Below are 16,474 nucleotides of genomic sequence, written 5' to 3'. Positions count from 1 at the left end.
AAAAAAAAAAAAAAAAAAAAAAAAAAAAAGAATAATCTTCTGAAGGACAGGGCCTAACCCTACTATTTCCTTTTTGGTCACTCATTCATTCACACAACTTAGTGCAAGGCCCACCTGGTACTAAGCATGGGGTCCTGGGCACAATTGTGCCTACTAATTGATCCAGTAGCTGAAGAACTGTGAAATAAATAAGATAGAAACCTAGTAAAACTTTTTGTAAGAGACAAGGTCACAGAAAGACAAAAAGAATGCCATGATCTTCATATCCCATTTGGCAGTACTCAATAGCCTGGCGATGTGTTTACACTTACGTTCCCTGTCCCTGAGGTGAGTGCCTCCATGTGGCCACCTAGGCTCCCACTGAAGACAGTGGGAGTGCTTTTCCCTCAACGGCGTGCGAGCTTCTTGGTGGGAATCAGAGCTGTGTTCTATTAGCGTGTGTCTGTTTCACAAGCTCCTACTTAAAGTGGCTGGCAGGACAATCGATGTTCCTCCTCCTCATTGAACCTGAACTACTGCCTGGAAGAGGCTTCTGTTAAAAGAGGTGGGGTACAAAGGAACCTAAATAAATAAACCTCTGAAACCTCACCCGACTCAGGAACCTCCTTGTCTACACACGCAGCCCTACTGCCTTATTGCCCCTGGTGGGGTCCTCATTCCAAAATCAGTCAAAGGCAATAACCAGGGCCAACCCTGTGGCTCACTCGGGAGAGTGTGGCAGCTGGGAGCATGCTCGGCGCTGGGAGCTCTGAGGCCACAGGTTCGGATCCTATATAGGGATGGCCGGTGCGCTCACTGGCTGAGCGCGGTGCAGGTGACACCAAGCCGAGGGTTGCAATCCCCTTACCGGTCAAAAAAAAAAAAAAAAAAAAAAAAAAGGCAAGAACCAAAACAACAGCAGCAACAGAAGCTAAACAAAAACCACCTCATGATCATGCCAGTCTGCAATAATGATCTGCCTGTCTCTTACTGATTGCTCCTTCGAGAGGCTCCTCGCCGCTCATCTGACTATCTTCAGGACTGCCAGGCATCAGCATAATGTACAAAGTAAAGCTCAGAAGGTGGGAAATCCACTGTGCATTAACCTCTGCTGAAGACTTAGAGCTGCTGGTTCTCTTTAGAGCCCCATGCGGTAGTATCTTTTTTTTTTTTATTGTGTTAAAAAACACACAACATAAAATACACCATCTTAAGCATTTGGAAGTGTACAGTATAGTAGCGTCACGTGCAACAGACCTCTAGAACTTTATAATCTTGCAAAACTGAAACTCTTTGTCCAGTGAACAACTCACCCTTTCCCCTCCCCCAGCTCCTGGAAACCACATTTTACTTTCTGTCTCTGAGTTTGACTGCTTTAAATACCTCATGTCAATGTGATCATACAGTGTTTGTCTTTTTGTAAGTAGCATATTTCACTTAGCATAATGTCCTCAAGGTTTATCCTTGTTGTAGCATATGACAGGATTACCTTCTTTTTAAAGGCTAAATATTCCATTGTATGTATATACCACATTTTCTTTATCCATTCATCAGTTGATGGACATTTGTGTTTCTTCTATCTCTTGGCTATTGTGAATAATGCTGCAATGAACATGGGTGTACAAATATCTCCTTGAGATCCTGTTTTGCATTATTTTGAATGCACGAGTATACCCAGAAGTGGGATTGCTAGATCATATGGTGTTTTAGTCCGTTTTGTGTTGCTATAACAGAAACACCTGAGACTGGGTAATTTATAAGGGAAAGAGGTTTATTTGGCTTACGATTCTGGGACAGCTGCGTCTGGCCTATTAGTCCGTTTGTGTTGCTATAACAGAAATACCCGAGACTGGGGAATTTATAAGGAAAAGAGGGTTATTTGACTTACGATTCTGGGACAGCTGCAGCTGGCACAGGCCTCAGGCTGCTTCTACTCATGGTGGAAGGTGACAGGAAGCCAGCGTGTGCAAGCAGATCACATGGAGAGAGGAAGCAAGAGAGAGAGAGAGAGAAGGTGCCAGGGTCTTTTAAACAACCAGCGCTCATGGGAACTAACAGAGCGAGAACTTACTCATTACTCCCCGCCCCCAGGGAGAGCATTAATCCATTCATTAATCCGCCCCCATGACTCAATCAGTTTCTAACACTGCCACATTGGGGATCAAATTTCCACATGAGTTTTGGAGGGGACAACACATGCAAACTCCATCTATTTGTAATTTTTTGAGGAACCTCCATGCTGTTTCCATAGTGGCTGCATCACTTTACAGTCCTACCAACAGTGCACAAGGGTTCTAATTCCCCCACATCCTTGCCAACACTTGCTATTTTTTTTGTTTGTTTTATTTCTTTTTTGATAGTGGCCATCCTCTGGTATGAGGTGATATTTCATTGCGGTTTTGATTTGCATTTCACTGATGATTTGTGATGTTGAGCATCTTTTCTTATGCTTCTTGGCCATGTGTATATCTTCTTTGTGTTTTTTAACAACCATGGCACAACCAAAATTTCTAACTAGATCTTTTAGGAGTCATAAGGCTTTGGATGTAGAAAGACTAGGACATGGTTTCACCATATTTGATTACCAAAAGGCAATCAATATTTCACTCAAATGCCAAGTAAGGAGGGAGTTATTTATTTATTTATTTTTTGGCCCAGAATCACCTGATATTTCACCTTAAAAACAAGCTCAAGATATTTATTGCTGTATGCCCAATAGCTTATTACCTATTGAGGGCTATAATGGGAAAAGGCCATCAATATATGGCGTATTTCACTTGGAAAAGATAATTTTTCTCCTTTCTGGCATTTTATATTAAAAAAAAGAGAAATGTCTTGAATATAAAAAGAGACATTAAGAATTCCTACTACTTGCTTTATCTGTGTCAGTAAATTTTCATAATGAATTACAAAAAGGCCTAATTCATTTTTTTGAAGATACTATATTAACATGAAACAAGTTTTCACCAAACCCAGTGTATAAAACCACCTCCAAGTGGGTGTTTTAAGTAATTGTGTCTATACACTAAAGTTGGGATTATGAGGGAGCGTAGCCTCTGTGACACTGCTCACCTGTTGTAAGGTTTTGGTGAAAGGGGTTTTGAAGCCAAGGGTTCAGCATGTGCCCAACCATGATGGTAGGAATATGGGACAATGACATGTGTTCCAGTGTAGCTGGAGCACAAATCTGTAACAGGACAATGTGGGAGATAAAAGATAAGTCTAAACAGTAGGATGCAGACAAATCATGGGTGGCTTTGGAGACTTACTTAAGGAATTTTTTTGGAAAAGGTTTTTGAGTGGGTCAATTTTGAGCATGCCTGTTTTTGGAATACCTTGTATATCAAGCCAGGAAAGTAACATAATAAATGATTTCAACAAGAGTGTGATTGAAGAATTTTTTTTTGTAAGCATCGGGTACATGGTTTTCCTTAAACATTCCCCATATAGAGAGTTCCTTTAGGGTAGAAATGGTGTCTTATTCGGGTACAGGCTTTTCCTTAAACATTCCCCATATAGAGAGTTCCTTTAGGGTAGAAATGGTGTCTTATTCGGGTACAGGCTTTTCCTTAAACATTCCCCATATAGAGAGTTCCTTTAGGGTAGAAATGGTGTCTTATTCGGGTACATGGTTTTCCTTAAACATTCCCCATATAGAGAGTTCCTTTAGGGTAGAAATGGTGTCTTATTCGGGTACAGGCTTTTCCTTAAACATTCCCCATATAGAGAGTTCCTTTAGGGTAGAAATGGTGTCTTATTCATCTTTGCACTCTGACCACCTCTGCCCTTTCAAAAAACAAACCAGAAAGCCACGGCCTGGTCCGCACGACTGGATCAAGTAGGAGCGCAGTTACCGAGGTGGATTTCCGGCATGGCCCAGAACGTGGGCAGTGTGGGAGGAGGCCTGTGCTGAGCTCCACGGAGCAGCAGGTGAAAGCCATTTCCCACCCACAATCCTGGCCACAGCCATCATTCCTTGAGCACTGTGTGCCCGGCATCGTGCAAAACAGGCAGGAAAGCCTGGATCTAGTCCCTGCTCCCCCTTCCTCCTTCCCTACCCCCTCCCCAGCCCATCTCAGGGCACAGCAACCACGTTTTCAGCTACGAAATGGGTGTTTCTCCCTGTAGCCTCCTTGAAACACCCTCTCTGGCTTCCATCTCTCTCTGCTCTTCTGGTTCTCTTCTTGCCTCTTAGACTGCCCTCTCCAGATCTTCATCAGCTTCTCTTACCTGTCACTCAAGTGTGCCTGTGCCACGTGGACTCTCCTCCCTGTTCACGCAATGGGGTCTCTCTGGGAAAGCTCGTCCCCACTCGTGGCTCTAGCTATCCCCTCCAGGACTCCCCAAGTGCTCTGGCTCTGGCTCCTGAGTGCCTCACCCACACGCCCTCTTTCTGGGCTGCCTCACTTAAGTGTCCTCCAGGGACCTGAAACTTAGGTCCCAAACTAACCTGATTATCCTTCTTCCTACACTTGTTCCTTCCCGTGTTTCCTGCTGACTTCCTGGCATCATCTTCCACCCAGCCCTGAACCACCATCCTCCTTCCTGATCTTTTCCTTCATGTTCATAATTCACCAAGTTTAGTTACTTCCGTCAATGAAACATCTGAAATATCTCCAAAATCCAACTCCAATGTGCCATTTCCACCAATACTTCCCTAATTCTTGCCCTCACACCATTTGCTTCAACTTTTGCAATAACATTTTAACTGCCTGCATTTTCCCTTTTTTTTTTTTTTTTCCTTTTTGTCTTTTTTTCGTGTCCGGCAACGGATCGCAACCCTCAGTGTCGCGCCCGTACCGGACCGGGACCGGCAACGGGATTGCAACCCTCTGTGTCGCACCCGCACCTCGCTCAGCCAGTGAGCGGGAACCGGTCTGTATGTGGGATCCGAACCCTTGGCGGGAGCGCCACCACGCTCCCAAGTGGCGCACTGTAGCAGTGCACCACCGGGCCGGCCCTGCATTTTCCTATAAAACCCATCTAACATATACTGAGGTATATTTCCAAATACAGATATTTTTACCCTTCCACTTACAATTTTGTGGTGCCATGTGATTATATAAACTTGGGATTCCTTTGCTTGATATAGAAGGCCCTTTTTGGGCCGGCCCGGTGGCGCACTGCGCTAGTGCGCCGCTTGGGAAGCGCGGAGGCGCTCCCGCCGAGGGTTCGGATCCCACATACAGACCGGTTCCCGCTCACTGGCTGAGCGAGGCGCGGGGGCAACACCGAGGGTTGCAATCCCGTTGCCGGTCGCGGTCCGGTACGGGGGCGACACTGAGGGTTGCGATCCGTTGCCGGACACGGAAAAAGACAAAAAAAAAAAAAAAAAAAAAGAAGGCCCTTTTTAACAGAGCCCCTCTTTCATTTCTTCTGTCCCCCTTCCCATCGAGCCTACGTCATAGCTGTTCTGAACACATCCCCCTGACTTTGCTCAAACTGTTTCCTCTGCTTGGAAAGCCTAACCTCTTGCCCACTCTGGTGAAATCACACTTGTCTCTCAAGGCCCAGCTAAAATGTCACCTCTTGGGTGGAATCTTCTACAACTCTGCCAAGCAGATTCAGTATACTGTCTCCTTTGGGTTCTCAGCACCCTTTGCCAATACTATTCATATTTTCACCATCACCTGATTCTCTCCCTGTCTCCCCTGCTAGGTTGTGACTGCACATGGCAGAGCCTCTCTTATTAATCTTTATACCCGTAGCATAGACCAAGGTGCCTGGGGTCACAGGAGGCGCTTGATAGATGTTTGTGGAACTGAACTGAAACCACAAAGAGCCCTCTCTCTTTCTTTCAAGTTAGTGACTCCAGTGAATTGATTCAGGCCCCCACTTCCCCATGGATTACAGACTTGTTAAAGTCAATTATATGGCAAATACAGACCTTCCTTTAGTCAGAAACAGAAATCTATATCTCTTTAAACTGTGGTTACTGGCTAGATTTCCCCAATAATCGTTCCATGGCTTTGTACCTTTTCTAGCACATGGCAGCTTCCTGCCTTATGCCCTCTCTTAGCTTTCCCCTGATCAATAAGGTATTCTTGAGAGACAGACACTTTGAGAAATGATACATTTAAAACTTGTTTTTGTAGACAACTTCAAGGAATGACCGTGATGCTGCATGTGCACACACGCACGCGCATGTTGACATTTCTATCAGCATAAAACTATTTAATAAGGAAATGTTTAGTTAGCAGTAGGCCAATTAAATAATTCATTTAGTTAATGATATTGTCTTTCATGTTAAATTTAAACCAATCCTGGATGGTAATTAACAGGGTCATTAACAATTGGAAAATGTGTTTTAGAAAAGATTCAGAGAGCTTGCTTAAAAGAATTTGGTGGAGAGATACTTAGCCACGGCTGTGACAGTGTGAATGGGGCAGAATAAAACCAGAATTGAGAAATGTGTCAGTTTGATTTATACGTACATTGCTAACTGTGGAGACTGAGCGTGAGTACTAGAGTCTGCTAAAGAGCCAAAATGACATGTACAAATCTTGATCCAATTAAATTGTGGCAGTAGCCACATGCCACCATAGGATTTGACAGTGGAAATGTGGGCTGCTCTAGGAATGTATTGGAAGGTAAACAGTTGCTTGAATCACCGTTGCAAGGCTGCCATCTACATTCTGCTTTATTTATATATATGATACTTTTTCTTTCCTTAAGAATTTTTAAGGTGTTAGGCTAAAATATAGCCAATGCTTGAGAATATTCATTTTAAAATAGTGGTGGATACTGTCTGGATGTAAAGTTATGACTACTTTAAAAAAATAGTCACAAATCGGCTTAAATTTTTTTCTCTCCTTAAACTTGTGCTTCACGGAGTATGGAGCAAGGAAGGTGTGAAGACTGGCCCTGAGCGGATAGCTGCACAAAGGCTGGGAAGTACACACAGTGCCAGAAGCTCTGAGTTCCTAGAGCTTGAATGTCTGCTGACTGTGGCTCTCCTGTCTGGTGCAAAAAGGGTGATTAGGTTGGAGCTGTCCATGCTTGGGCTGAGAGGAAATAAATTTAGTTATTTGCACTGAAGCCCAGGGAGGCTTTTTTGAAGTGTGTGGGGCAGATCTCTGCTCGTGCTCCCCGTTCTTCTCACCCCACCCTTTCTTCCAGTGGGGCCCTTCTAGGCTTCCCCTGCCCTTCAACAGAACGTGGTGCATCTCCAATTTGCATGAACCCACAAATCCTATTCTTACCACTTTTAAGGTCTCAGCTATAAATATTTTCCAGAATTCTAGCAGTAATTAGACAAGCTACTATGAAAGAGAGAGCATTATACATCAGTTAAAAACATATGCAAAACCAAGGTTCATTAGAGAAAGATAATATTCATGCAGATTTTACAAACCGTGTCTTTAGGGTGGCCCAATAAGTAGAAATATGGGGACCCATGCTTGTCACTTTTCATGCACATGGAGAGACTGGAAGGTACCATTCCTAAAGGAAGGGGAGGAACAGCCTAGGACCAATCATTAGAATTAACAGAACCAGTGACAAAGATATATTACTACTGTTAGAATCAAGATTGCTTAGTATGTTTAGAACAGTCAAATAAACATTATCTAAGTAGTAAGAATAAAGACTTTAAGTAAAGCTAACCCTATCAAGCATGCAGCAAGTGAAATTAGTGAAAGACTGAGCTATATATGTATTTCAAAAGCAGATTTTTCTCAAGATATTGAGGGCATCCTGAGGTGCTTTCATGGAGGCACAAATATTAATAAAATTTGAAATGGTAATATCTGAATTCTTGTAGAATTTTCTAGTAATGGGGTGCTTTATGATACCAGCTGTCATTTGAGAACCAGTCACAGTAATCATTTCTAAATTTTAAAAAATTCAAAAAATAAAGACATGGTGTCCCCATGTTTATATTTATGTTTTCTCTAATAATTTCATAAATTCTTATAGGTCCCCTCACCTCTAACACTTTGCTTATTTATATTCAAAGTTCACAGTTGGCTTGCTGGATATACCTGCTTTCTAGAATAAATAAAGCTGAAAAAGCATGCAGCAGTGTCTTGTCTGTCCTCTGCCGTACTCACCTGCCTTGTGCTGCGCTTTCCGACCAGCCTCTTAGTGGCTGTGTGTGTCTAGTTCAACTCGTGGACTATGGTTCTTTTTACCTACACAAGATGGTGCTAGAAATTCTAGAGTATCTAGGTCAATATTCTCCGAGCAACATGCCCCTAGGACAGACAATAACTTCTCCCTGCAATGCTGGCTCCTGTGTTCTCAGCTCTACCCAGGCTGAGGTAAGGAAGATGTGCTCACTGTGAGGTTGATGGGATTAAAGGAACTTAATCCACACAGCTCAGACATTTGGAGGCCTCGTTCCCTTTTGGCCAGGATACATGGATGGCCCTCTCCACATAAGTGCCCAACTGGTTCCACACGTGGTGCTGTGTATATATGGCTTCAAAGGAGAGAATGGAATAGCATTCCACATTGATTTTGGATTATGCCCCAGGGATGTTTTTCATAGCACAGTGTGTGTCTGAGGGAAGGGAAAGTACAGAGGGAGACCTAACACCTCGAGGTTAAATGGAAAGTAGAACTTCTCCGTGCTAAGGAAGCTAATGCTTAACAATGAATGTCAGAAGTGGAAATTAAATTTCAGGATTTATTAATTGAGTTTACCACTTAGCCCTGCCAGGATGCAAGTAATTTTGTATGAGAGCAATCAAGCTGTTTTAGTGTCACCTACAGAAAGCTCTCATTTGGTTTTAAACACGGCCTTTACTAGGCTTGAACGACACATGTGCTGGGAAACCTCATGCCCAGAAGGTCAGATAAAAGGGTTAAGAACATGGTGGAACTAAATTGCTGTGAAGCCTGGAGTAGAAACTACAGTGAAACGTGAAAAACAGAGAGTTGCACAGTGTGCTAGGCATATAGAATGCCCACATTATGAATATATGTGTCCAGCCCTGAAACCCAGGGCCTGACAAAGCCAGGGTCACTATTTGTTGGAGAGGGTGTGCTGAAAAGACCAGAGACCCTACAGAAGTGTAAAAGCATGTCATTCTGCAAGCAAATGTCTGAGCTGCATTGCACCTAACAGCTGTTTAGTCTGGGCTAAGTGCGTGTTTGTTGTTCTTCAAAAACATCTTGAGGGCCGGCCCCGTGGCTCCCTCGGGAGAGTGCGGTGCTGGTAGTGCCGAGGTCGTGGGTTCGGATCCTATATGCGATGGCTGATGCACTCACTGGCTGAGTGTGGTGCAGACCACACCATGCCAAGGGTTTCCCCTCCTTACCGGTCAAAAAAAAAAAAAAAAAAAATCTTGAACCCAAATAGCATATTGAAGAATATGAGATTTTCAAAGTTTAGAGATTTTCCCACAGTCAGGGCATATAACCCAAACCTGGAGTAAGGCATTATATGATTTTATCTTTGGTTGGTCCTGAGGGGAGAAAAACTTCTTTGGGAACTTTTACTTTCTTGGTAAACTCTTACTTTATCACCGGTCAAAAAAAAAAAAAAAAAAAATCTTGAACCCAAATAGCATATTGAAGAATATGAGATTTTCAAAGTTTAGAGATTTTCCCACAGTCAGGGCATATAACCCAAACCTGGAGTAAGGCATTATATGATTTTATCTTTGGTTGGTCCTGACTAAGGGAGTTTAGTTAAGAAATATTGAGAAGTCTTTATCAGAACAGGGCATTGGGGCCATCCTAACTCTGAGCAAAGCTGTAGGCAGAGTTGGTGAATAACAAAAATCTGGCCTTATGGCAAAAATACGAAGATGGTAAAAAGATCAGTGGTTTTCAGGGGTTAGGAGGGAGGGAGGGATGAATAGACAGAGCACAGAGGATTTTTAGGGCAGTTAAAGTACTCTGTATGATACCATAATGGTGGATACGTGTCATTACACATTTGTCTAAACTCATAGAATGTAGAACACCATGAGCCCTAATGTAAACTGTGGACTTTGGGTGATAATGATGTGGCAATGTAGATTGATCAATCGTAACAAAAGTACCCCTCTGGTGGGGGTTATTGACAGCCGGGGAAGCTGCATGTGTGGGCAGAGGTACGTGGAAATGTCTCTACCTTCCTCTCAAACTTGCTATGAACCTAAAACTGCTCTAAAAATAAATTCTTAAAAAAAGCTGGCCTATGGACTCACTATTTCTTCCACTAGAAAGAGGTGTTGAGAGCACTCTAGTTTAAGAACTAAAGCTGGTAAGTGATTTAGCTAGGGAAGACTAGGATAGGGCAGTAGGCATGGGGATCTCTGAAGTGACGCTTTGGAGATTTGACGTTTCCAACTGTATGGAAGCTGGCTAGACCTACCCTAGAATTTGCTTTAAGACATTGGACTCTGCTTTGAGGACCTGAACAGCAGGGCTTTCTTGGCAAACTACTTCATAGGGATCAAAACCTTTTCTGTAATGTCTCTATTTAAGACAAAAGAAAATCAGACAGTGGAGAAATAGCTTTGGCAGGTAGCAACAACTTCATAATGGGTCTAGCTGAGGTGTTAGAAGGCTTGTCTTGAACTACACTCTCATGCTGTGAGCCACAGGGTCATACTCTAGGCTCAAATTGTCAAAAAGCCATGAATTGGAAAGTGGGAGAACGATGGGAGGAAAATCTGGTATCCTTTCTTTCTTTAGGTTTCAATGGCTGTAGGTCTTATAATGAAGAGCAATTCAGAGATGGGCAAAGGAGGAGCCAGGCTGCAGGGCGGTTGGGGAGGCAGTGCGTGTGGTACACACTCAAACAGCGGGAGGCCAACAGGACACAGAGAGGGCAACACAAAGTCCAAACTCCTGTGGGCCTGGCCTGTGCAACAGAGTTACATCCAACAATCTCCAGGGCATGACATTCCCTGGACTTTCTGGGATGGCACTTAAAAAATATAGAGTGCTGGGCCAGATTGACTCAGTCAGAATCTCCCGAGGGTATGTGGAGAGTGAGAGGGAGTGCAGGCACCTGTGCATTTAAAAGGCTGAATCGTTGCTCTAAGACTGCTGTGTATGTGTGTGTGTGTGTGTGTGTGTGTGTGTGTATGGGAGAGAGAGACAGAGAGTTCTGACTCATCTTAAAGAAGTGTTAATTTTTTCTCTTCTTCTGTATCATAAGATTTTCTGAGTCTCCATATGACCCCGTCCCTTGCTCCCTGATCTCCACTCCTCATCCCCCCACTCCTCCTCCATGTAAGAAACAATCTGTTGGATCTGTGACTTCTTTGAGGTTCATTCCAATGTTCTTACAGTATTCAGCAGTTTCTAAGAAAGCGGCCTTTCTTTTGTGGAAAGCAGCCCTCTTGTGGGAGAGGTCATCTTTGTGTTGGGGCAAGGAAGGGAATGTTCTTATTAGACCCTAAAATATGACTCTCCAGAACGGGTTACTGGAGGAGCTGGAATATTCGGGTTTTCCAAGATCCATGTGGGTGCCCTTCTCAATGTGGTTTGGGAAAGATATCGCTTCATCTGATCATCTCCTTTAAAACTTAAATGTTTGGGAATTGAGGGAAAATGGACCTCAAGAGCTAAATGGGGTCTTGATAGATTTCTTGATCACCATGTGGTCTAATAGATTTTATCAGAGTTTGAAATATCTAACAAGTGAAGACTTGCAGGTGGGGGAGGGGGTTACTTAACATATACTTAAAGAGAAAATGGCATGTTGGAAATTATGTGAGAGTATCTAAAAAGAAGGGATATCACCATAGTCCATCATTTTTCTGTAAAACAATGTGAAGAAATGGTATTTCACTCTCATCCTAAAAATGCTTAAAATAATAAATGAGGTTTTTGCTGAGCATCAGGGAAAGGAATTTCAGAGTTGTATGTTCTTTAAGGAAGCCCGTGCCTCTGGCTCCATGAAACAGGAGCCTATTGCAAGTTTTATGGTTAGAGAATTTCCTGGGGTCACCTAAATGCTTCAGAGAGCAGTCTTGAGCCCTTTAGTCAGGAAGAACCCTGTTCTTTGCATCGTACAGCCCAGGGTTCTGCCAGACAACCTGTCTCCTTCCCTGGGTGCTTTATCATTTTCTCTTACTCAGCAGAAGGTGTTCTTGAGTGATTTGTGGAGCCTCTCAAGGAAAAGGAAGATATGCTCAACCATGAATGTCAGAAGCTGAAATTAAATTTCAGAATTTATTATTGAAGCAAGTGCCTTTCACCCTATTAAAAATGCAGGTGAATTAGTGCAAAGGCTATGGAGCCACTTAAAGCTCTCATACACGTGGTCTCTGAGGAAGAGGCTAAGGGAATGGTGACTCTCCTTTTGTCTTTTACTGCTGGGGCATATCAACACACCTGAGAGGCCCCAGGACGCGAGGCCAGGACCGAAGGGAGGTCAGGATATGAGGCGATGCCGCTCCAGGCTCCCAGTGTGGCTGATGGCCACAGCAGGGGAAGACTAATGATTAGCAAATTTGTTAGGTGAAGTTTTGACTCACTAACTTGGAATTAAGAATAATTCAGACAAGGTCTAAGCAGGGGTTTATCCATACTCAACAAGTCCTTTCTTCAAGGATAGTACAAATTATTGGTATAAATATTACAAAGGAAATGCTTAACAAACTGAAGAAGCCAAGTGCTCTTCAAGGATCCTTAACACTGTAGAAGTGCTTTTTAAACTCAATGAATAATTAATAAACCCATTTAAATATTTTCATGAGAGCAGATCCTTTGAGACCTTTTCATTAGTCACCACTCTGTTAGAAACAGTTGCTACACATGACCTCATTGTTAGACTGTCAGCTCACCAAGGGCCAATCTTACTTTCAGTGCCTGCAAAGTGTCTTAGACATAGTAGGTGCTCAGTAAATCCTGGTTTAGTTGAGGAGATATTAATTTTATTTATTAATAATATCAATCCCAGAGTTTGTCCCATATGGAACATTTGGTAGGGGTATAATGTACGGAGTTTACCTTTGTATTATCAGAGGGAATAAAGGACTTGCTGAACAAATCAGTGTAAACTAGATTATAAGGGTATACTCATAATGTTTACTTGGTAACATACTGTATATGAGGGTACTTCAAAAAGTTCACGGAAAGATTTGCATTAACTTTTAATTCTATTTTTCCACCAACTTTTTGAAGTACCCTCGTATTCCTAAAGAAGAATAAAGATTTCTAATTGCCATCTAAGTAGAGACCAGTACTGCTTAACCTGGTGCTCCAATATGATTATTGTAAGTCATTTTTATTTACTGATTAGAGGAAGACTTTTAACTAAGCAACTATTTGACCCCTTTATTTCTTTAGCTATAATCATTAGTTCAAACACATCTGTTTCTTTACTTAGTGCAGTTTAATTATACTCACAAAACGTAAACACTTTTATTTACCAAGGGTCCATAATTAAGTCAAATCTATTAAAGATATAGTCAACTTTGAAAATAGAAGTGTAGATGGAAGTATAATTCACCAGTCGGCTAACTCTTTCCCTTTGTGTGGGCATGTGGTTTCTAGTTATTGCTGGGCCATTTATATTGTTAGAATTCTGCTTCATCCTTTTTAATCCTGCCTGGCCTCCTAAGACCACTGAGACTCCCACGTACGATTGGATTCTCTTCAGTGTTTCATTCATAAAGACCTGCCCTGTTGTGTTTTAAGAAAATAAACAGGCCAGCAGAGCACTACCAGGACTGAAAAGCCTATTTCTGTTTTGCTTTATTTTGATCAACTTTGAACAGCAAATGTTACCAAGGGAAATGCTCCACTTTGGTCTGAGCTGCTTGTGCTGGGAATTTTTTCATCCAGTGGCACCTCTCTTTCCCCTGATCCTGGCTCTGTGGCTCAGTTTACAAATCAGTGTATGTTCATGTTGTATTTACTTGAATGCTAATGAAGGACACTTGTTTTTTAAAACAGGGAGCTAATTTGTATAATTTATTCCTGTGCAGTTTTACAACCATAATGCAGTCTTCCTTTTTTCTTAACCTTTTTGGATTTAATTTGATTAGCAATAACCAGTATTAAGAAGGGCACTGCTTTTAATGCATCATCTTTTGATTCTTTTCTCAGTATGGTGGAGTGAAGCTTCCTTATTTCTGACAGTTGTTGAGATGCATGTCAGGGCTGGGGGAACTCACACTTTCCACCGAATTTATAATCAACACATTCTTATCCTGAGGACTAGAGTTGAAGTATCTATTTCCTGCGCTTCTCTTCAAGGATTTAACTATAAAAGCAACTTCTCCTTCAAAGCCCTTATCATTTTCCAACTCCCCTTGCATCTGCTTGACAGCCTCAGTGTGCAGTCAGTACTTTCGTGGCTGCATTCGTAGATTTATGCCTCTGAATTGGCTGAGGTGTCATCTGACGATTAGTCTTATGGTAATTACGGAGGGCATATTTGCAGCGTGTTTATTCCTTTCCTCAGCTCACTTGGATTCACACTGATTTTGTTTAGTCAATGATCTGACAGATTGCCCTTGGTATTTTTTTCTTTTAATTGTACCTGTGCTTATCTCTCTGTCACAGATCACCTTAAGAACTCAGAGTGAGAGTTTTGCATTTCTCTTGACTGAGATCAGCTTTTCCTTGACAAGTCCAAAAGTCCAGATAAGTATCTTGCTTCCAAGCTATTCTGAATTCTGAATTCCGTAGGTATGAGAGGGAGGGCTCGTGAGTATCACTTAAAACCTTTCTATAGACAGTTATTCTCTGGTCTCCTCGTCTTCAGAGTTCACTCTTTCCCAGGCTTGGTTAAGCCTAAACAGTTCCCTAACTGGTTAAGTATGTCTCCTGTGGATTCTCATCATCCACTTTAACAATCTTTCAAGGATGGATTTTTGGCCAAGTCTAGTATCTTAAAAGGCAAACCAAGGAAACAGTTTTAAGTTCATATTTGACCCGAAAAACCAGTTTCCCCATGATTAGGGTGTATTTAGACAAACTGGGTTATATTCTTGGTTATATCTACTGGTAAACTCAGCATTTTCTTTTCATCTTCAAGCATTTTCTTTGTCATTATGTTGCTATTATTTTGCTTTGTTACCAAACTCTCCTTTGAGAATTTTATTAAAATACACTCTAGTTTATCATGGACAAAAAATTCTGCTTCATGATGTAGCCTATTTAGCTGATGACACTGGAGGAATTATGATGTTCCTCAGCTCTGGGCATGCCTTGTACGTTGAGGTTGTTTCTATAGTTCATGAAGGTGGCCACCTCTTTGGCTTGCTCCTGGTGCAGAGAAGGGTTAACATAGCAAGTCTGAGACTGCTCTCTGTAGATAGGTCTGCTTGCCAGGCTGGCGTTGGCCGGTGTCTGGGAGTGTGACTCGTAAATCATCCCCTATACTAATATAAACCCTTCGTTAAATGATAAGGGTGTCTCACTGTACCTAAACTGTTCATACAAGCAATGTGGTTTGTGCTGCACACCTGTTTTCCTTCTGAGAGTCTGGAATTTTGGCATGTGCCAGGCAGATGGTGCCTGCCTCACCAGCCCCAGTAGAAACCCTGGGCACTGAGTCTCCAATGAATTTCCCTGGGTAGCAACATAGGTTGCTGCAATTTTTTTTTGCTGGGGGAAAAGTGTGCTTTGGTTGACTCCTCAAGGGAGAGGAAAAGCATAAGGAAAGCTGCATGTGGATTCTTCAGACCAGCCTGTGTCTTTTCCCCTTATGATCCCACTGTGTCTCTTTACTACACTGCTGTCATAAATCTTAGCTGTCAGGACAACTATATTCTGTGCCCCAGGAGCCCTTCTAAGAAACCTCTGAATGTGGGGGTGGTCTTGGGAACCCTTGACTGCCCCGCATTAGTCACTCTGACATTCCAGAATTGTTATTTGATGGCAGTATCCTCAAAGATGCTGACCCAATCCCTAACCTTCTTTGTTTCTCATGCATAACCAAGCATCTTTCAGCTTATATTCTCCTGAAGAACTTATGTGTACTTAGTTTATGACTATTCTTTTACTTCTCTAAAGGAGATTGCTCTACCCTATTAAATTCTTTCTTTTGTGACATCATCTCTAATGTTATTTTATAGTCAAAACCACATCACTCTTGTAACAGAAGTAGCTGACAAGTTCTAACATTACCAGCAAGTATGATTTAATGTTACATTTTAGAAGAGTATATCTAGAAGAAATTCTGTAAGACTGCTGTAATTAACAATGTTGACAATTGGCTCCTCAAAAGTGTGCCCATATATGTAAAAAACTCTGTGTTGTTTAACTTGAGAATTTTTCCTTAACCAGATATTGTTGGATCATGCTAAGAATTAATGAAATATGGGGCCGGCCCGGTGGCGCACTGCTACAGTGTGCCGCTTGGGAAGTGCAGCGGCGCTCCCGCCGAGGGTTCGGATCCCACATGCAGACCGGCCGCTCACTGGCTGAGCGAGGAGCGGGGGCAACACCGAGGGTTGCGATCCCGTTGCCGGTCCCGGTCCGGTACGGGCGCGACACTGAGGGTTGTGATCCGTTGCCGGTCATGAAAAAAAAAAAAAAAAGAATTAATGAAATAATGTGGATGTGATCTTGAATTTTTGTCTTGTTCAAAAACATG

The 16,474-nt window shown here is 42.5% G+C and overlaps 1 protein-coding gene across 1 annotated transcript in view; it reads right to left on the bottom strand.

Moving 5' to 3' along the window:
- MAGI2 (membrane associated guanylate kinase, WW and PDZ domain containing 2) overlaps window positions 1–16,474 on the bottom strand; it is a 340,007-nt gene that overhangs the window by 36,894 nt on the left and 286,639 nt on the right. The window contains exon 17 of the mRNA XM_008577562.1: window positions 7,334–7,422. Within this exon, the coding sequence (XP_008575784.1) occupies window positions 7,334–7,422 (89 nt within the window). The remainder of the gene's footprint in view (window positions 1–7,333; window positions 7,423–16,474) is intronic.

Source organism: Galeopterus variegatus, unplaced genomic scaffold (genome assembly GCF_000696425.1).
Source record: "Galeopterus variegatus unplaced genomic scaffold, G_variegatus-3.0.2 Scaffold67, whole genome shotgun sequence".
Taxonomy (NCBI): domain Eukaryota; kingdom Metazoa; phylum Chordata; class Mammalia; order Dermoptera; family Cynocephalidae; genus Galeopterus; species Galeopterus variegatus.
This window is presented reverse-complemented; position numbering and strand designations above follow the sequence as displayed.